This window comes from Brachyistius frenatus, unplaced genomic scaffold, assembly GCF_029030835.1.
Source record: "Brachyistius frenatus isolate BFR_SWC_R1_liver_20210118 unplaced genomic scaffold, ASM2903083v1 Contig_58, whole genome shotgun sequence".
NCBI classification, from domain to species: Eukaryota; Metazoa; Chordata; class Actinopteri; family Embiotocidae; genus Brachyistius; species Brachyistius frenatus.
In genome coordinates, this window is record NW_027210657.1 from 2,142,422 (window position 1) to 2,163,802 (window position 21,381).

General features: G+C 41.8%; 1 protein-coding gene across 1 annotated transcript; it reads left to right on the top strand.

Moving 5' to 3' along the window:
* Positions 1–227: 227 nt before the first annotated feature.
* Positions 228–19,993, top strand: tnfaip8l3 (tumor necrosis factor, alpha-induced protein 8-like 3). Its single transcript, XM_069705715.1, has 2 exons — positions 228–630; positions 18,842–19,993. Exons 1-2 carry the CDS (start codon positions 585–587, stop codon positions 19,402–19,404), a joined length of 609 nt encoding a protein of 202 aa, XP_069561816.1. The 5' UTR covers positions 228–584; the 3' UTR covers positions 19,405–19,993.
* The last annotated feature ends 1,388 nt before the right edge of the window (positions 19,994–21,381 follow it).

Below are 21,381 nucleotides of genomic sequence, written 5' to 3' on the forward strand. Positions count from 1 at the left end.
CCAGAGACAGAGAGAGGGAGGGAGAGAGGAAGAGAGAAAGAGACGGCACTTACAGCATACAGAAAGAGGTAGAGAAAGAGTTTGAGTGGAGAGAGCGTGAAGAGGCTGAGTGTGACAGCGCCGAATGAGAGGAGGAAGCGGAGGAGGAGGAGGAAGAGGAGGAGGAGGAGGACGGACCCAGTGGCAGGGAAAAGGGAGGGAGAAACTAAGAGGGGGACGAACTGGGAGTGAGTGAGGGGAGGGAGCATGAGAGACTGGGAAAGTAGATGAGAGGGAGAAGTAAAGAGGGAAACTGAGGGAGTCAGGAGAAGAGAGGAGACCAAAAGGAAAAGAGCACAAAAAATAAAAAGGAGGACAACTCAGCAAATCAGCCCAGTAGCATTCCTCTCACAGCTGCAGTGATCCAGGCTGGGAGGGGAAGTTTAGCTCACCAGGAGGAAAAAAAAAATACAAGCAATTGCATTTTTGTTTTTTGTTTTTTTCCTCTGGGTTAAGAAATCAGAAGATTCCCTAAAGAGATAAGGGACCAAGCAGAGAGAGGAATCAGAGAGCTTCTGCAGCCTCCGAGTGTCCTGCAGGGGAAGATGGATTCAGACTCCGGAGAGCAGAGTGATGGAGACCTCTCTCCAGGTAAGCTTCAAGCCCATCACTGCAACTGCAACATCAGTTACTACATGTAGACATCAAGCAAAGCCATTCTACTTTGTAGTGTGTTAGTTTATTCAGAGGGTCCGTGAGTTCTGTCTTTTGGTTGAACCAGGTATAGAATCTCAACACATTTAGTGTACCTTCATCAACTCTGTACCATTTCTCCCACAAACTTACACCCCGCTGCAATGATCAGCAGCTTGCATACAAATCTAAATACTGCTTTGATGTTTCCCAAAATTAAGAATCACAGTTTTCAATTTGAAGACTTTCACTCTCTTTCTAGTATCTGTAGCTTCCCTGAGATGTATGAAAGGCTGTGAGCTCTGATGTACGAGCACTGATGCTGGTGACTGGCAGAGCCTCGCTGAGTGTGTACGAATGAAAGCCGGCTCAGTCACCACCAGGAACAGGCAAGCTCCAACACGTGCAGCCAGCTTGTTCATCAACACATCCCGCTACAGAGAGCACAGACTCCCCGAACGCTGAAAACGTCCTCTTTTACATGATGCATCCCACACCAGGACGGCATGAAAGTGTTCAGAGTCACAGTTCACTGGAAGTTATGAGAGCTGGCTTCTTAAAAAAAAGAAAGAGGTTTTATGGTGTGAGAGAACAGGGCAAAGATTTGTTGCAATGATGAGAGTTACACGTTAAACATGCAGACACACGGTTGTTAAAGGTCTTATATATATTTATTTCCAAGCGTTCCACGCATGTGGGCGATTTCATGAACTTTGATTCTCAGGAAACTTTCAGCCAGGAGATGAAACAGCCTCGTGGGGATACGTTTGAGTTCAAAGATTATGAGTCAAATGTGTTTCCTGGAGGTTTTTTTTATAACGCTGCACAGCATTATGGAACAGCTGCTATGTTTCTTTTCAACTGAAAATCCTTTCCATCAGGCACACTGAAGAACTGTCCCCATTGCACAGCAGATCTGTTATAGGTGTCAACTGATTTTAGTTTAGTAATGTTGATGGTGTGGCTGTTTTTATCTTGACGAAGGAGAGCTTTGTATGTTAATGCTGCTCTGTTGAACTCTGGCCATCTGTCCGTCCATCTGGTCCATTGTCTGTCTGTCTTTTGGTCCATTTTCAAAGTAAAAGGATCCTAAATATGAGAGCCAGAAGGCTTTCATACAGTACACATCATCAGTAGGTGACTAAATATCTGTATCATCTGCTAATCTCAGGCACAAAGCTGAACCAAGACTTTTATATGAACCCATGCTTGGTGCTGCACAGTCAAGCCAATCCACTGAGACTGAGGCTTTCTTCATGTCACTTTCATCTAACGTGATGGACACTCTTTTCCAGACACTTGGCCAGAGGTAAATTTAGGAAACATTTTTCTACAGATACTGTGCTCTACTTAAGTTTCTATCGATGTAACATCATTAAGTCTTTGTTGCATGAGGAAAAACAAAAAAATTACTGTAGTACTAAGAGCAATGTAGCACATGTTGAATAGAAAGCGTGACAAAAGAGTAAAATTGAAACGATATTTTTTTTTTCCCAGGCGAGAGAAAGCGAGAGCCTGACTCATACTCATAATGCATCGTGGTTTGCAGCTCTGCTGTAGATCCCACTCTTCAGACTACTGCCAATAAAAAAAAAAAAATTAAAAAAAAAAGAAGGTTCAAATGTCCCAATGAAACCTGAGAAAATGTATTTTGAAAACAGGTCTGTTTTGAAACCCCGCCATACACAAACATGACCCTTAATTCCTGGCTCTAAGGATGAGGGATGTTTGATTGATCCACGCTTTACGTACGGCGATTCTGGTCTAAAGCTTCAGCTGTGTAAATACTGAGGTGTTTTGTTTCAGGTGGTTTTGACCCTTCAGCCTCCCAGCGAGTGCGTTTGACATTTGAGATTTCAGAGCTGCCTTAATTTTACAGTTTTTTATGAGGACTTCGTGTATTATCATTCAGTTCTGCAATGCGTTTGAGAAAATGCCTGACCTTGTTTCATTCAGCTGCAGATTATGCTACCAACAAGTGAAACTGAAAACACAGGAGGTCAAAAAAAAATAAAAATAATAATAATATTATGGTTGGCTTATTGGTGGTTCAAATCATGAGAATATTGTTGCTAGGTGACTAAAATTACCAGTCAGAGAAACATGTATGCTAACACCCGCAGGAGATACTGGTATAGCCGCACAGACATTTTATGAAAATAATGGCGTGTGAATTGGTGTGTTTTGCATTTTGTTATGTTATGTACAGGAAAAGGTAGATAGCATGTCTGCGAGTCCAGGCAGCCCAGAGAACTCACAAAAATCATCAGGGAGGTGGGTGGAAACAGCTGTTTTTGGACCACCTAGCCATTTCAAAATCCCACTTGTTTCATTTGCTAAAATTAACAACTGAATCATATTATATCAGACTAACGTTAGCATTGTGCTTTTGTAACACGTTCGATTTTCTGTGTTAAGTTTAGGCCTTTCTTTAGAGTCGCTCTGGGAGTGAATGAAACACGGCAAACGTTTGCAGTTTAAAAACAAAGAACTGAACTACAATTTATTGTAGCCATTAACACGCACACAAAAAAAGGAACAGCATATAAGAAAAATAACAAATTCAAGTAATGACCCCAATACTCAGTCAAATTAAGTCTATTTCGTATATTCTTACCTTTCAGTCTACTACCCAGGTAGTGTTAGTCTGTAGGCTCTCAGTCTAAAACTCTTGTCTGCATCGTTTGCTCGTCGGTATCCCGATAGGAGAATCCAAGAAGCCTGAATGCTGCTCCACCCACAGCAAAGATGATCAGGGATCGCAGCGTCAATCATCTCCAGCGCTCTGCATTGGTTTCTGGTGAACGTTGTCTCCATCAGAAATCCAGAATACGATGTCAGTACTGTACAGCATTTCCCCTAACAGCATTTTATATATATATATACTATGGTCAATATTAACATGCCAACATATTTCACACAGCAGTTACACATGTACTCATATCTCAGTGGAATCTATCATTTACACCTAACAGGCATTATTTAAACTTCCACAGATAGAAAGCAACACACTCAACACTTTTCTCACAATCTGACCATTCAATTCTGGCGCTAAACCGAGTAATTAACAACTAATTTTGACATCATTGTAATGTCATGTTCATATGAAATTGCTGTCAAAATGAAGTGAAATGAAAATTTTTGAACACTTAGGCGTTTCTTGAGTGCCACCAGGCAGAGCTTTGCGTATCATCAGTGGTACATGTACCACAGTTTGGGAATCATCAGACTGTATATTTAACAATGGACTTAACCTTTGTGACGTCACCCATTTCTTGAAGAGCGGTTTTGAAGCTCAGTATTGGTGGCTCTCATCATCGCCATCTTAAAAGTGTTGACTCCACCTAGCTCCACCTAACTTCCGGCCAATCCAAAATTTGACAAAGAAGTGGTGTGTGGGTGGAGCACAGATAAAATGGATGTAGCTTCTGGGTCTGAAAAGCGGGACATGTGCAAAAGTACCTTGAACTGCAATACCCAAGAGAGCCTCTAGGGGTTGGCTTCGAAAAGGCTCTGGCTCCAGACTCCAAAGTCAATCAATTTATTTTCCACAAGTTATGATAGTGTAAAAAGCTAAAGTCACTCCTTATTAGTTTTCTTGTGGTGCATCTGAAGTGTGCTAGGGTTCCCAATCCTCCCCCGTTAGTCCAAATATTGTCAAGTATGATTTCTTCTAAATGAAACATTATGAACAGAATGCAAAAAAATCGAATTTGTCTGCAAAAAAAAGCGGCACGTTAAATAAATTTTGCGGGATGAAAAAGGTATACTTTTTTTTTTTTCCAGGTTATCGTGCGAGATGTAGAACGGTGCGTCATTAGAGAAATAAATATTTTTCTTCATTGTGTTTTTCTATCTTTGCTCCACCGTTCTCTATATTTTTGTTGCGTCAGAGTACAAAAATCAGACACAATACACAGAGCTTTGCTGCAAAGAAATACCCTTTAGATTTACACACACAAAAAATGAACACAGGCTCACATTTTTTTCCCCATAATCATCCAGTTATCCAGTCATGCATAGAGCATGCTTCTGACCAAACCAATACCCACCAACTGATGCATCCAGCAGTCCCGTCCTTCCTTCCTTCCTTCCTGGTGACGTGGAGATGACCACACCTAATTATGATTCACAGCGGGGCTGACTGTCAACACACCTGCTCCACCTCTGGACAGTTGGAGTCCACATTAGACAGTGCGTGCACAACTCAGACAGAATTTCCCGAAACAGTGATACTTCAGGATTTTCAGATGTCCCACTTTTCCTGTTTGAATTATCTTGTAGTTGTTACATTAGTCTGACATTCTGTTGAAGGACAGTGAATAATCAGCCTACGGTCTACTTTTGGCTGATTCATCATGGTGATGCGATTCACTCATTACCCAATCAGCCATCTGCAGGACTATTTACAGCCGTTTGTGTTTACTTCAAATTTTCTTGGAAAAGCAGACTTGCTTAAAAGAGAACCTGTTTGTAATAACAGCTGTGAGATTGATGAGGGCGTGAGGGCCGTCGCCGTGCTTCTATTACAAACAAAAAAAAACCTGCAGATGTTGTTTGATGACACAACTGAAACTTCGACCAGGTGATCCTCTTCACTATTTGTTCACACATTTACATACCAACAAACCCTCCAACTCGATTGGCCTTGTTAATTGCCACTAATCCACACTTCCACAAACACTTCAAAGATCTAAAAAAAGACCTGCTGCTCTAGACCAGGCCAAAAGCACTCAGCAATCAGAGGAGAGCTCCTGCCTCATGATTGCCATGTTGGCAGACTGGCCACATGCTTTACACATGAGAGACAGGCAGAGCGGGCCAGCCCCGCATACACAGTAACACTCCCATACACCGACAAATACGCACAGACACACTGAAAAAATGCCTGCACCCTTCATGCTCATTCCCTCGGCCTGGTGCTCTCCCAACACATGCATCCCTGACTCTTTTTTATTTTTTCATCTACCCTTAATCTGGCCCACAGATGGAGAATGCTCACTGCACTACACCCAGCCCTTTACACATACACACACACACACACACACACACACACACACACACACACACACACACACACACACACACACACACACACACACACACACACACACACACACACACACACACACACACACACACACACACACACACACACACACACACACACACACACACACACACACACACATACATACAAATACACACACACACACACACACACACACACACACACACACACACACACACACACACACACACACACACACACACACACACACACACACACACACACACACACACACTCCAGACACCAGGAGCTGGTCCTGGAAAATTGTAACACGAACTGAGAGAAAAAAAGAAAAAAAAAAGAAACAGGAGCGAAGCTGTAAGTGGAAAAGACGACTCAGGCGAAAGTGTGTTTTCCTATAGCTGCAGCAAAAGGCAAATCCGAAACCTCCCCGGTCCCTTTTTGTGTGAAAATGCATTTTCGCCTTGTATGAACATGCAGGCATGTATGCACTGACACACTAATACTGTGGCATTTCACAGTGTTTGTGGGATATTTTGGAAGGAGAATCGTCTCCTCACGGCTGAGGCATCACCGAAACATGGAATTAGACTGCAGAGGCACTCTGACAGGCATTCTGGTCAAAGGCCCCGTAGACACACATTCAGATGGATGAGAAGGCTGTGGTTTCACTGGAGGGCCATTTGAAGCAAAGCAAACAGTCACTAGTGGCGCCTGATGTGAGAGGCGAGCTCTTTGAGGGGGTGCAGTAAAAGAAAGCTGGACTGGTGTCTGCGGGGCTCTGAGTCTGTGAATCTTGTACATAAGAGTTGAGATGCACACATTTGTAGAGATGTTTCTTCCCTTGTGTTGACTTAAACTGATAGTCATTGAATTTTGAGAAAAGTTTTCTTTCAGTTTTAGGTTTAAACTTAGACTTTATGGTTCACACAAGGGTTTTCTCCACTAGTGCCAGTAAAAAGTCTGACATGCTTGTGGGCAGCCACTGCAGTCTGGGTTTGTCTTACTTACCTTCCCCTAATATAACATCTCCATGCAGATGGTAGCAAGCTAAAAGGAGACTTTTCTTCTCCCACTGCAATATCAGAACACAAGGTAGAGTGGGAAGCAATTATACACACTTATCACACTTAACTCCAGCACAAATGAACTAACTGTGCTGATTATAGCACTCTAAGGTTACGGTGGGAAAAAGTTAAAAAAAATAAAAAATAAACATGCTCAGCATAATAGTTAGTTTAGCAGGATGTCACATTAAGCTGCCTGCTGCGTACCTTTAAAATGATTTATTTTGGGGAGGTAGGAGGCTGCAGAACAGATTTCCTTTCATGGGCAATAGTGGCAACAGAGAGAAACTTAAAGTCAACACTGTGTTACCCTTAAAGGCCTGGATTTAAATGAACTGGTGCCATGATTAGGTTTAGGCTGGTAGTGAAGATGTTGAAAGAAAGAATGTAGTCACTAAAAGTCAGAAACAAATCTACAAATGTGTGCATGTGTGTGTTTATGTGACTTTGTGTGAACCACAGTTATTTCCTGGTCATTAGTTAGTGGTCGCTTGGCAGCCAAGAGAGCAGAGGCACTGTGGCTTGATACTAAAACGTGCCATGCACAATGAGGGCCTTCAAGGCCAAAGCTCAAAGTATATCCAATTTTATTACTCCAGTTGAAGCAGGAAAAACCTTTTAATTGAGGAGAACAGACAGCTGAAACCCTGGCCCACTTCCTGGTTGAACTTCGCTCCCCTAACGTTTATAACTCTATCATATGTTTTTGTTTTCAGCTTATCACCAACATATCTTTTAAAGCTGACATGCATCTATAAAAACTAACTGAAGTAAATGACATAGGTTGTAATTTTCCTCATTACAAATGTCACTGCGATGTGATTTTCCTTGTTGGAGTGGTGATGTCTTCACATTTTACCCTCAGGGTCACTAAAAGCCCAAATAACAAACATAATGGGCCAAAATCCGTAGATCTGTAGAAGGCTGTAGTTTTTCATGACAGAAGCCGAGTTACGGATATTAGTGGTGGAGGCGACAGCGAGGGCAGGGAGCCGGGTTTCAGCTCTATATGAGGCCAATGACAGGCCGAGCTTCTCTCAAAGTGATTTGAAGCTTCTCTGTGCCTCACTTTTTACGTAAACTCAGTTAGAGCGGGTGAACTTGTAAACAAACCAGGAGGCCAAAGTTCTGGGGGAAGCTGGCAAGGCCTGGGTGATTGTGCACGCGAGTATTTGTGTGTGTGCGCGTCTTTGCGTGCACGTGTGTGTCTCTTTGTAAACGATGCCACGGCATGCTGAGGCTTGGCCGAGGTCTATGAGAGGAGCGACTCACCCAGGGCCGGAAAACATTTACTTCCTTGCCACTCATGCTCAGCTTAGTGTTGTTGATCTGGTGAGAAATAGAAAGCGAGGAAGACACAGATAGAACGAGATGAGAGCTTCACGAGTGTGAGACAAACACAAAGCCAGTTCTGAGGACAGCTGCAGATGATGTAAAAGGGAACGAGGGTGAGAAGATGTTTCTGGTGTTGAGTGGGTCTGTGTCTGATGTAAAGAGATTCTGACAGGAGCTAGACAATCAAAATATGGACATATGATTTCATCTCTCTTTCTTCAACACTCCCACCTCCGCCATCCCTCCTTCCGTCACTCTTTCACACTCCCTTTAAAGAAAGTGACACATCTGCCGACGCGTAGAATGGCTGCGATTGTATTCGTGCTTTTATTTACTTTTTATCTGTGCTAGTTCAGAGCATTTTTCAAACATTTTTCTCCCTTTTCCTACTTTCTCCATTTAACGTCTATTAATCTTGAAAGGTGTGAAATGAAAATATACATATTGCCAGTTCTTCCCATCGCGCCCTCTCTCTCGCAGAAATAGCAGTTTCAGATGGAAAATATTAAAGGAGGTTTGTGTCTGGGGTCTGGGCCAGATAAAGTGAGGCAAACCGAAATATATTATCCTCCTCTGTATTTTATAAGACCCCAGTCATTCAGTCTGTCATTATAGTTCACACACAAACATACACACCCACACATTTATCCCCAGCTTTCTATAAATAGATTGCCACTCCTTTATGAATTAAATAATTCATTGGGATGCTAAGCGATTCGATTTTTCACTCAAGTGACTTAAGCAGCATTTTTTTTGTGGCCCTGTCTTTGTCCTGTCAAAGTGGGCACACTTCACTGTGCTCCAAACAAACTGCTGTTTTGCTGGCAAAAATACAAAAGGACAAAGTTTGAAGCATTATTTGTGTTGAAGAAGTTGAAGGCTTATTCATACTGTATTTTTGCCCCCAACCAACACCCACACAACAAGATTCATCAGCTGAACATCGTGGCAGAGTAGTTTTCCAGAGAAGCTCCCAGAGGAGGGAGGCAGAGAGGGGAGACAGCCTGCAGCCAGTTCCCATGCCCGGCTAACCAGCTAACCGTGGCCTGGCTCTTTACTATTGTTAAACAATGGCACACACAGGGGAACCACAGCTGGTGAAGACATTAGCTCTACAGCATAGGAAAAGTCAAAGGGTAGCAATCTCACAGGACCCTGCAGTCCACCCTGTGTCCAAACAGGATGTTCTGGATACCACTTCTCATCCTCAATGGACCAGTCGCTCCTCTGTTCCTCAGAACAACGAGTGACTATGATGAAAGCTAAACGCAGAGCAAAAGGCGGAGGTCAAATCACTGCTATCTCTCTCACACACACCCCCGCCCCCCTACCCCCTTCACCCCCCTCCCATTTCTAGTGACAGGCGATCCAGCCGGCAGCACATGAATCAATCAGACATCTCCTACCACTACCTCATTCCGCCTCATCCCTCTAGTTCAGCTCTACAGGGACACGGCCATTAAAACTAAGAGACAGAGAGAGTCAAAGAAAGAGATGAGGGATGGAGTATTAAATAAGGCTGTGTGGCAGCCAAAGGCAAACTGCTCCTGTGTCCCTCCAGACTCAGAGAGGCTCGTAAGTGCTTTTCCCCGGACTTTTCTTCACTAAGACCTGTCCCAGGATAAACACACTCATAGTTTCAAACACTGTCACGTGCTGTGTATCAGACCTATTCATCACAGCTATTATAACAGACATCATTTTTTTTTCATTGAGAAACATCCTAACAGCTTTGTCTGTGTTTTCATGCTCAATGCATTTGCCAGTAAAGCTGAGTCAGACCATTTCTGCCCAATACAGACATCATCCTAAAGTGCAGTATTTCATCTTCATTTAGACTGCTTGTTTTAGTTGTGACTGTCCCAGGCCATTAAAGTCATCTTTCTATTCAAATATTCACAAGTCAACCAGGAAAAAGACGTATTTATTTGAAGTTTTGTAGATCATAAAATCAGAACTGTCATATCTTGCCCAGACCAAAACCAAATTTCTCAAGTACCACTTCCCACTGCAGATACCAACAATTTTGGCATTGTTCTACAACAGTACTGGCTGAGCAGCAATAAGCAATTAGTTCATATGTATACACCCAACAGATTTATTAAGACGAGTATAAACTAGTCCTCGGACAAAAAGTGACCCACAGGATCAGGCCTTAATCTGACCACTTGAGTTTGACCGTTATTTATGCAGGGTGGTTAACAACGCCCTGCTTACAGTTAAATGAAATTACAGACACAAAATAACAAATATAGAAAGACACTTATTTAAAACAGAAATCAGAACTTTTTTGTGCCAGGCTCTGGGAAAACAGACACAAAATGACCTCTACTTGTAACAGTTAGTTTGTTTTTCACTTCATGAAGTTTCCGTTATGTCCTGTATCTTTACTCATGTTATTTTTGACACAATGCAGCAGCTTTTGTGTCTCAAACCAACCATGTTTCCCATCTGGGACAAATAAAAACTGCATTCAAGCACAGACAAGTAACACCTGCACAATACATTATCAACAAAAAAAATCCTTACGTCCATTTGTCCTGTTATATTTATACACAAAGTTAGCAGTATGCATTGTTAACAAGCCTCGAGCGTCTGTATAGGGGATAAATGTGTATTTCCTGCCAGTACACACCAAGTAAAGCACGAGCTAAATGTAACCTGGATGTTTTAGTTTCAGCCAGAGACTAAAATGATCCACTTCTACCTAAGGCAATGAACTTTACACTTTGTAACCCTACTTTGCACAAATGAAAGTCATCAAGGTATTAAAACTGAGTTATTTATTAACCCTAAAGGTTTGAATGCTGTTCTACATCCTGAGCAGCTGTTAATGGTTCGGTGAATGACCTCTTTCAGCATTAGTCTGCCCTTTGAAAACTGCCTCCGATTTTACATGTCATGAATAATTCTCATCATTGCACACTTTACTGTGTCTCACTCTGGTTCTCTCAGTAGAAATCATATTTTTCTCAAGCTGTGGCTTTGTCAGTTACTTTCATCGAGATACTAACACACACACGCATTACAACAGACAGAGCGTGTGCAGGGGCGGGAAGTTTGAGTCATCATCTGAGTCGCGTTGTGGGAGTCAAAAATACGCCTGTATTGCAGGAGTGAGTGAAGAAGAGACATGAAATCTCACCAAAAAAAAAAAATACATTCCATCGCCTGAATACTTATATAGCTCTTTCTTCATGTATGAAGGCCTGCATCGTGATCTATCATTGCGCACCCTACTTACTACACGTCTGTGGCAGCCTTGAGCGTAACACTGGAGAAGATATATGCCTCTGCTCTCCACTAGTTGAGGAGGTACCAGCTGGCACAGCACTCCTCCTCGGCTCCCTCATCCAGCCCACTCGCCTCTCAGACTTGCTTAACACTAACCCTGCAGTCTCTTGAACCCTGCTTTACTATTGCTGAATGGCCCACTCCATTGTTTTCCTCGAGCAGCCACAGAAAGCAGCCAGAAAATGTCTGCTGTAACTCCTTATTGGAAATGAAAAGCAAGCGAAAAGGCCAAGGCAGAAGAAGTGGAAGTCAAGCTGTCATCGTTGTTTACGTCCCCTGTGCAAAGGGCATTTTCCCTGACATTTTCTTGGTATTGATACATTGCTGATGCCATGTTTGTACTCTCGAAAATGGCATCGCTGATGGATGGCAGACTTTATTACTGAAGGCTTCCCCTGGGCTTCTTGCTACAGCGTGAACACACGGGTCTGTCTCTTGTATGTGAAATATGAACGTATGCAACCCCTGCAGAAGTCCAGCTTCTGGACAGGACAAATGAGGCAAAAAGCGGGGATTAGCGCTGTACTGCTGTTCCCCTTATAAAAGAAAATATCTGAAGAGGAAAATATCTGGAACATTATTGCTGCTACTGCATTTACAGGGTGCAAAGAATGGCCTGGAAACCACTCATTTCAGAGAGGGGTGCATGTACAGTACATTGCTGCCTGTGACTGGAAAATCGGTTGCAGATGGAAAGTGAATGTACATCAGGGAGTTTTTGGTGATGGCTATTAATGGTACTCCAAGGAAGTTTTGCAGACCTCAACAGCTTCTTTGGTTTGTTACCCGCCAAAGGCACTCTCCTACCTTTCTGCATCTCTAAGCTTTGTTGTCTGTCAGCAAGCTTGGATGTTTGAACAAGGAGGAAGGAGGAAGAACCTGAGCAGTTGTGAAATTAGTCAATAGATGTGTTTCTTTTTCTTTTTCATGTCTCTCTTTTAGACGGTCACATGTTCATCATGTGCTAATATTCAACCCTACTAGTATGCATGTGTATGAACACCTGCGTCTGTTGTGTACGCACAAAATCATGCATGGTTTACGTTTCACTGTCTGTCTGTCTGGTCAAAACATAATCCCCTGCACCTGCGCTGAGAGTGTGACCTGGTTTTGTCCATACTAAACACGAGCATGTTGTCATTAGCAACCTCAAACAAGGAAGCACCGATCGAGTATTATGTTTCCTTGTGTGCGTTCATGTGTGCTTGCATAACTCATGTTGTGGGGACATGCATCTGTTTACACATTCACATTGTGAGGACCTGCCTTCCTTTTGGGGGAAAACAGCAAGTCCACATCATATCTGTATAGTACAATCTTTGCACTATGGACCCGCATTTGCCCGCATTTGCACTACATAGTACATATACATATATATATATATATATATATATATGTATATATAATATATATATATATATATATATATATATATATATATATATATATATATATATATATATATATATATATATATATATATATGTATATAAGATAAAACAGGAAAAATATAAATATGTAAATAAAAACAGGCAACAACCACAGTGAGGCTTGACTGCAATATATACTGTACTGTATAATACGTACTGTTACATATTTATATTTTTCCTGTTTTATCTTATTATATAAGTATTATAATATGTATTATTATTATCTTATTATTTTTGTACACCGTGGGACTGTGAGAAACGATATTTCGATCTCTGTATGTCTTGCACATATGGTGAATTGACAATAAAGTTGACTTTGACTATATATCTTTACATTTTAGTATGAAGATCATAGGTTAAGATTAGGGGAAATACTAGGTAGGCTTTGGGTTAATAAGTCTACATGAAATAAGTGCAAATGGGTGTCATGTCTTCTGAAGTGGACATGGAGACATCACTGTGTGTGTGTTTCAGATACCTGATATGGTCGGGATCTTGAGCGCCGCAGAAGCTGTGGAAGGTTCACAGCAAAAGCGTCATAATGGCTGCAGAAGTAAACGACTCATAGCACAGAAACTATCCAAATAATTTGGAAAACCTGCAACAAAAAAAAGAACAAAAAAAGTACCAGTCATTTACTTTCTATTTCAAGGTTATTTTAGTTTTCTATTATTTCTAACATCTCGAGTCCCGTCTCTCCCCTTTTGGTCAATTCCAGCTATATCTTTGATTTGATCATCACTCTCTCGCCTTTATTGTGATGATGACTGTATCCAATATAACGTTGCGGTTTTATCTGCCATCAAGACATGGAGTCTAACACACATACTGTATTCACACACTCGCACAGAAAGACGAGTGTGTTCTGCACTGTTCTGGCTGGTGAGCTCCTCCAGCATGCACTTGGCCCTCGTTGGTGTTAGCTGCTGGCCCTGCTAACAGCTCATTCTTCTGACCAACACAAGCCTCAGGACTGCGTCTCACAGATGAGCCAAGTGCGCTACAGGAAATGTCTAGATTAAGTTGTTGCATCTGGCACTATCACTTTATACAAATATCAAATCTGGCCGGGCGCAAAAAAAAAATCAACTCACTTAATGTCCAAAGAAAGACTATTTATTTTCTTAATGATCATTGCCTAAGTACACAGAGGTTTTATTGATCGCTGATTCTTGGCTTTGAAGATAATGCTACCTGGAGCACAGCATTAGACCAAGCAGAACACTTAAGTCACACTTGAATAAGCGCTTCAGGGCCAGTATAGAAAGTAGGAATATTTGAAGCTCATGTACATATAGGCCCAACAGTATTGGTTTGAAACAGACTTAATATATAAGATTTGGATTTTTAAAGATGTAGGGTTTGTGTCCGTTATGTGTTTATGAAAGTCAAAGCTTGATATTTAATTCTTTGCAGTGAGATAGACAAAATAAGGCTACAATCAGCAGTCACTTAACATAGCTTCTCACAATGACATCTAAACCCACAAATGAACATGCTTAATCACATTTTCATAGCAACTGACTGTAAAATTAGTTTTCCTTCAGAATACTTGATGTGGTTCCGATTTTAACACCTGCATAGCCAGTTACTATAAAAAGCACCTTCCCTGATATAAGTGTTTCTGACGGAAAGGAATATAAATCAGTCCAGATGGGCATTTTTATTTTTTAAACGCACCACCATCGGCCGGGCAGGTTTGGCCGGTCTCCATGTTCCACACTGGATGTATGTTCTGATGCAGCGCAGCAGAAACTGTTGACTCAGCCCTCTAAAAACATCAGGCGGAACAAAGAGAGACTGTCTAGTCAACAGCCACGGCCAGAGAGCAGCAAGCACCTTACTAATCCTGATGTTAAAAGTAAACTTCACCAGCTCCCAAAACACTCTTATGTAACCACTGTGATGCGCCAGTGGCTTCTGCAACTGGCCCTACATCGGTGGACAACTCTGCTCCTGGTTTGTTGACACTAAGTTGTTCCCACATGCCCTACAAAATGCCCACTGTATTTTGTGAAAACTTTACACTCGAGGAAAAGTTGTGCAGAGAAAAATAATGAGCAGGTAGGAAAGAAAGTGTTAGAGCAGGAGAAAGATAAGTAAAAGGATAGATTTTCTGGCCATCTCTCCCCTGACAGCTTGGAGTCCTCTCAACCCATTCTGACAGTCTTGTTCATGCATGTCACTCATCACAGTCGCTGGGTGACTGGCTGTATGTGAGAGAGCTTGGACTCCTTGGCGTCTTCATGTGCACACCCATAATGATCTACCATCACTTACTCTATGTGCTAAAATCTCCAGCCAGACTCTGAATCACCGTCCTCCTTCACCGGCACTCTGACTCACAGCCTCGCTGCCTCGTGTCCATTCTTCACAGCATTTCTTCACCACACACTCCTTCATTTTTGCTTACATTCTTCATCACTCTGCAATGTGCAAAGAGACTTGAGACAGGGGTCAGGGCCAGTGAGTCGATAGCCACCTGCTGGTCCTCAGAAACAGGCTCCAGGCTGTGTGTTGGGGGGGGGTGGCAGGAGAATAATTAGTCTACTTATAGCTCCGCACTAAAAACAGAAAAGGTCCAATCAATTCCTCGCATGGTGAAGTCTCTTCAGTTGTGGGTTAAACAATCTCTACTGTGATAATCTTGTTTTTAATTGCACATAAGAGAAATTTGTTTTGAAAGCATATTATTTGGATCCAAATCCAAGTGGTCTGCGCGACTATTGGTCTGACAAGGCCGGCTTTATGGAGCAAGCTGTCACCTTTATCAGTGTGCCAGGGTTTCAGAAATCTATCCAGTTGGGTTTCTAAATATCAGAGGCTCACTGGAACAAAGAGCTGCTTCAGAGAAACAGGAAATGACAGTGACAAAGAGAGCCTGTTGATGAGAGGCACAGATCCGCCTAATGAAATCCAGTTATAAGTCCTGGTGTGGCTATTCAAATATCATGGAAACTATCGTGTTGCTGCTGTCAATCTGTTTTGCATGTTATCTATTCATCACCTCAAGCTATAGCAACTGTTTGATATTTTTAAGAGCAGTTTCTTAGCATCAGCCTGCAGGGATGAGACACGGAGTTATTTCTTCCTTCATTCCATTATGGCCTACAGATTTGTTTTATGGGTCGTAAAACTGTGATAGTAATTAGTATTGATTTAGTCTGACCTCCCTCATTGCCAGTTATTGTCATCACAGAAGGCAACTGATTTCAGGGGAGCAGCATTCATAAACCTTTTTGTATACTATATAATATTTATCAATAAACACAAGGCAGACAAAGTTAGTGAGAAAAAGCAAAGCATTCATCTGCTAATAAAATCCTGAATTTCCCTCAGTAACTGGTAGGGACCAAAACCGAGCAAAAAGTAGACTTGGTCTTAAATTTAGCAGGGTCATCAAATACATGACTCCTAACAGATACTGACAATTTTTCAACCTTTTACCCGATAATGTCATATATTGCCAAAACAGCTTATTTCTGCTGCCTTAATTTAGACCAAAAAATGAATTTAAAAAAAAATAAACCAATCAATAAATCATGACATACTGTATTCAACAACAGTGTGGAAAAGTAGGAATTTTGGCACAATTAGGAAAACATTCACCTTTACTATTTCCTTTTATAACTTGTTTTTGACAAGTCTGTCCTTTGAATAAAACTAGCTCATCACTATGGAGACCACCAACAGACTGGAGAGGTGTGGGTGGGTGTTTTCGTATTGATAACAGTCAGGATGACACACGAGCCCCAGTTCACAGTGGCCTCACCATTTGAAAATAAAAATCTGTTGTTGTCTTCAGTGGGTGAGTGAACTCGTATAAAGACTAGAAACAATAAAACATCCATAGGGAAATAATGCTGAACTGCATGTTTGACATTGTCATACTCACCTCGCCCCACATCCCCACTCTCATAAAGGAACATCACATTTTATTGGGGAAAAAGACTGCAGACAAAGACATTTGCCTTATTAGCTGTTAAATGTTATGGTGAGCTAATTATATGTACACAAAATGCCATTTAGCATGAGACCAACACATGAAATGTCACTCCTGTACATGCACATGAAATGCCACAGATTAGGTTTTCCTAATTGTTAATTCCTAAATGTTGGGCAGCATTTAACCTCTTGGAGTGTTTATTTAAATAACACACATCCATGTGACACAACAGTGACGTGACATAGCTGTCTGTTTTAATAAAATTATAATGACAACAAAGCAGGTGTCCCTCTCCAAATTTGGGCTCATCTGCTGCTCAGCGTTAAGCCGACCGGGCAATGACACCCCGATCCACTGACTCTCTCAAACTCTGTCTTCCTCTCTCTCTCTCTTTGGACGTGCATGTGGAGGAGGAAAAGGTTGACAATGCTCCCAGGGAACGGAAGGAAAAAGTGAAGCCTCTTTCCTTGGCTTTGATCATAATAGGAGTTATCTGGTGTGTAATTTGAAGCTGGGTGGCACCTAAATAAAACCCCTCTCTCCGTCCTCCCACTCTTCACATTCACGGGCTGCTGCCATCGCTTGTATGAGGACACACGGAGCCTTTGATGTTCTCCCCTGCGATAAATTGTGACTGCAGTGGGACACAACATAAAACTGTGATCAATCTGGAGTTGCGTTGAGACAGTGTGCAAAGAGGTTCTTATCTGTCTACAGCTGTTTGATGTTATCCAGAGCAGATAGTCGGTCCTCGCGCAGCCAGCCCAACCAAACCACCGGCAGCTCCAGGAAGGCCGCCGCCCTGCCGTAGACTGTGTGACTGTGCCTCGTTTCATCTATTCCTTTGTGATCACGTGTTCAAACTGTTCTGTAATAAGTTTGTATCTGGGGGAAAATCTATTACTGCCTTTGAAAAAACAAGATGTTGTTTTGTCCAAAAAAAAAGTTTAAATATTTAAGCTTAAAACTGATTGGATTTGGCCTGAAAAGAAGTGAATCATCCACAAGGAGTTTGCATCAATGCTTTTCCTTCATATTTAATGAGATCACAAAGTGCCACCACATTTATAGTTACACAACACCAAGTTGTGTAACAAAGGAAGAAAAAAAAAAGAGAGGCTGTTTTCTTGTGAATGGTAAGAATTCTATACTTAAGTAAAGAGATTTTTTTAGCGCACAGTTTTTTATGCAAGGACAAAATAATGTCAGTGTAAACAGCTTAAAGGAATATCCTGTATTTTTATTACAACAGTCAGAGTTGCAAAAGCCTGTTTGTCCAGATGGAATTCAACCATTAACATAGAAACATACATGCAAACTCTGAGGTCGGTGGTTAAAGAGCGTGATGACAACATGTACAGAGATGTACTGTACACGTGTTTCATCTTTCTTTTTTTATTCTGTCAACTGTTTTTATTTTATTTTTGAAATAGCTTAGTTGCTTAATTTATTGTCTGTGGAGCACAATTTATCCAACCATTGAACACAGAAGTGTGTACTCCACCTCCCAGACCACTAGAGGACAGCACGTTAGTGACACAGTTTTACCTCGCCTAGGCATGAAAAACCATATGGTTAGGTTCAGGAAAAAAAATACACATGGTTACGTTTAGGAAACCAAAACTGTGTGGTTAGGGTTAGGCAGAAATAATCCTTGGCTGAGAAAAGTTTTCTTTAATGAAATCCCAGACACTTTCTCTCATACTCAACACTTGTCACAGAGGCAAGACAAACCGTCCCACTGACACACTGCCCTCTAGTGGACTGTTGGGTGTATTACATGCTTTGGCGTCATACTGTGCTGGTAAATCTGGTGATGTAGCTCAGGTTTAACAGGATTACACATCTGTAACACAAAATTCACTTTAAAATCCAGCTGTAGTGAACTCACTTTTTACTTGTACAAATGAACAACTGCTGCTTCAGTAGGATCATTATCGTACCGTTTTGTTTGTTTTGTCCTCCTGTCACTTTAAAAGCAATATTACAAAAGAAGGTCTGGACATTTCGGACTAACGTCCCATCTTTAATCTTTGTCCGTCTTCTCTGCTTTCTCTTCCTACAGGGCAGGAGAGCTTTAACTCCCGCTCCCTGGCCCTGCAGGCCCAGAAGAAGATCCTGAGTAAGATGGCGACCATGGTGGTGGCCAACATGCTGACAGATGATACCAGCAGTGAGATCTTGGATGAACTCTACAAGACGAGCCGGGAGTTCACCAAGAGCAAGAAGGAGGCCCACAAGATCATCAAGGACGTCATCAAGATCGCCCTGAAGATTGGCATCTTATACCGCAACCACCAGTTCAGCCCGGACGAGCTGGACACAGTGGAGCGCTTCAAGAAGAAGATGAACCAGGCGGCCATGACGGCGGTGTCATTCTATGAGGTGGAGTACACCTTTGACAGGAATATTCTGTCGGAGCTCCTGCTGGAGTGCAGGGACCTGCTTCACGCCCTGGTCGAGCAGCACCTGACCGCACGCTCACATGCACGCATCGATCACGTTTTCAACCATTTTGCCCGTGGGGAGTTCCTGGCCGAGCTGTACGGGGATGCAGAGGAGTACAGACTCTCTCTGAGGAAGATCTGCAATGGCATCAACAAACTGCTGGATGAAGGAACGCTTTAACCTCTTTCTCCTGACCTCTTTCACCTCTAGCTTTCTCCTTTTCTTGCTGGTCTCTCCTGCCTCCTTCTATTTCCTTTTCACTTGCTCACCCGATGACCGCTACATCCTCTACCTTTTTATCTCTCTCGTCTTCCTGTTTCTTCTGCATCCATCTCCATGGAGGTTGTTGTAACATCCTGCTGCTGTGGCTCAATGAGGGAATTTTTCTAGACTGTCTTTCCACTCAGTGGATCATTGCTGCACACTATGACAGCCTATTTCACGTTGTATGCATTATAGCACTCCAAGTCATCCTCTTTGTGTGAAAAAGTGTACTGTACCAATGGCCAAAAAACATACAGTAGGTATATTTGGATATGAAAGATAATCAGTAGTAGTAATCAGTCTGTCTCGTGAGTCAGTGAGTGAGTGAGTCAGTGAGTGAGTGAGTGAGTGAGTGAACATGTGTTTGTATGGGGGTTGATTGAATAATGTTGTGTAGTGTTTGTACATAAGACCAACTATGACATGGTGTGTATCATGTATCTGTGTCAATCTTCTCAACAAGGGTGTAACACTTGTCTTTTATTAAAGATTTCTTTAAATCGTTTTTTTGCAGTTCTTCTGACAACAATGTCTTCATGTGAAGAGGAAACGGTTTTAGGAAAGATGAGTCGTTTTCTCCTTCTTGGCAGTCACAGCGCCAATTTCCTCCAATGACTCATTTTCTTGTCAACATGCAAAGGAAAACAATGATTTGTCTGCCTGCTAAATGGCTACTTTCTGAGTAGTGCCTCAAATTTACTAAAACTAAAATAATTAAAGATTATGCAGCCAATTTTTAAGCAGAAATGAATAGTTACCATGACAGAAAATATATGGTTTATCATTAAATTGGAAGATAAATCACCAATGGGGCATACGTTAATAGTTTCCTGTCCATTTGACCCACATATACACCATCAATTTGCAAAAGCATACTTTGAAATGAGCAGAAAAATCTGTGATTTGTCATTTCTGGTTCATTAGATGCCCTCTGCTCGGTTCTGCTCCCCAGTCCAGGAAAACATATTACTGGTGGCTTGGTGTGACTCCAGCTGAATACTTCTGGCAGCCGGTGGAGATGAACTCCAGTTTAATGTCTCTGTCTCCTCGCAGAAACAAAAAACAGACAGACCACCCACCCACCCACTGAGCACCCATTTGTACTCGTATACCTAGTGTCAGGCAGACACACACATCGAGTGAGTTATGCAGTGATTATATATTATATCATTATATTATTATATTATCCAAAAGCGACATTTATACCATTAACTGTAAATTTACCTCCATTGTTCTCCTTGTCTCCTGCTGTCGGACAAAATATCCAGCTGATTCCTATTTCTTGAACAGACTGTCTGGACATGAGAGAGAGAGAGAGAGAGAGAGAGAGAGAGAGAGAGAGAAAGTGTGTCAAACACATAATTCATAATGTTGTCGAGTTTGAATTAAAGAACTGCTACAAGAAAAGAAGACCACACATGCACAAGTATATATCTTCTGGTTTTGTTTTGTTTTTCGTAGATTTGGCAGCCTGGGACTGTGGAGGCTGATGTGTTTCTTTAAGTTTGTCATGTAAAAACAAAGTAATTAGTCATCCACAAATGTAGTTTTGGTTAAGGAGTATTTTCTATAACTGACCCAATGTCAACATTGTATATACCATAAACCAAATTTTCACTGTTGGGCAGCCTTAGCTTGGAAAGTGGGGCAACAGCTGAGGGGCTCTGTCCAAAGTTAAAACTAGCCCTACCAGCCTCTCTAAAGTTCACCAATTACCATGTCACATCTCAATTTTTGTGGTCTCCTGGTTTTAGCATCAGTCTGCTTCATGGAGACAGCATTTCATTTTTTTCCTTTAACCTGATTTAAACTCAATTTTAAACTTGAAGTGGAAGTCTTCCATTTAAATTGAAAGAAAGGTCCAAATTAAAGCAGCATGACCAAAAAGTCCTG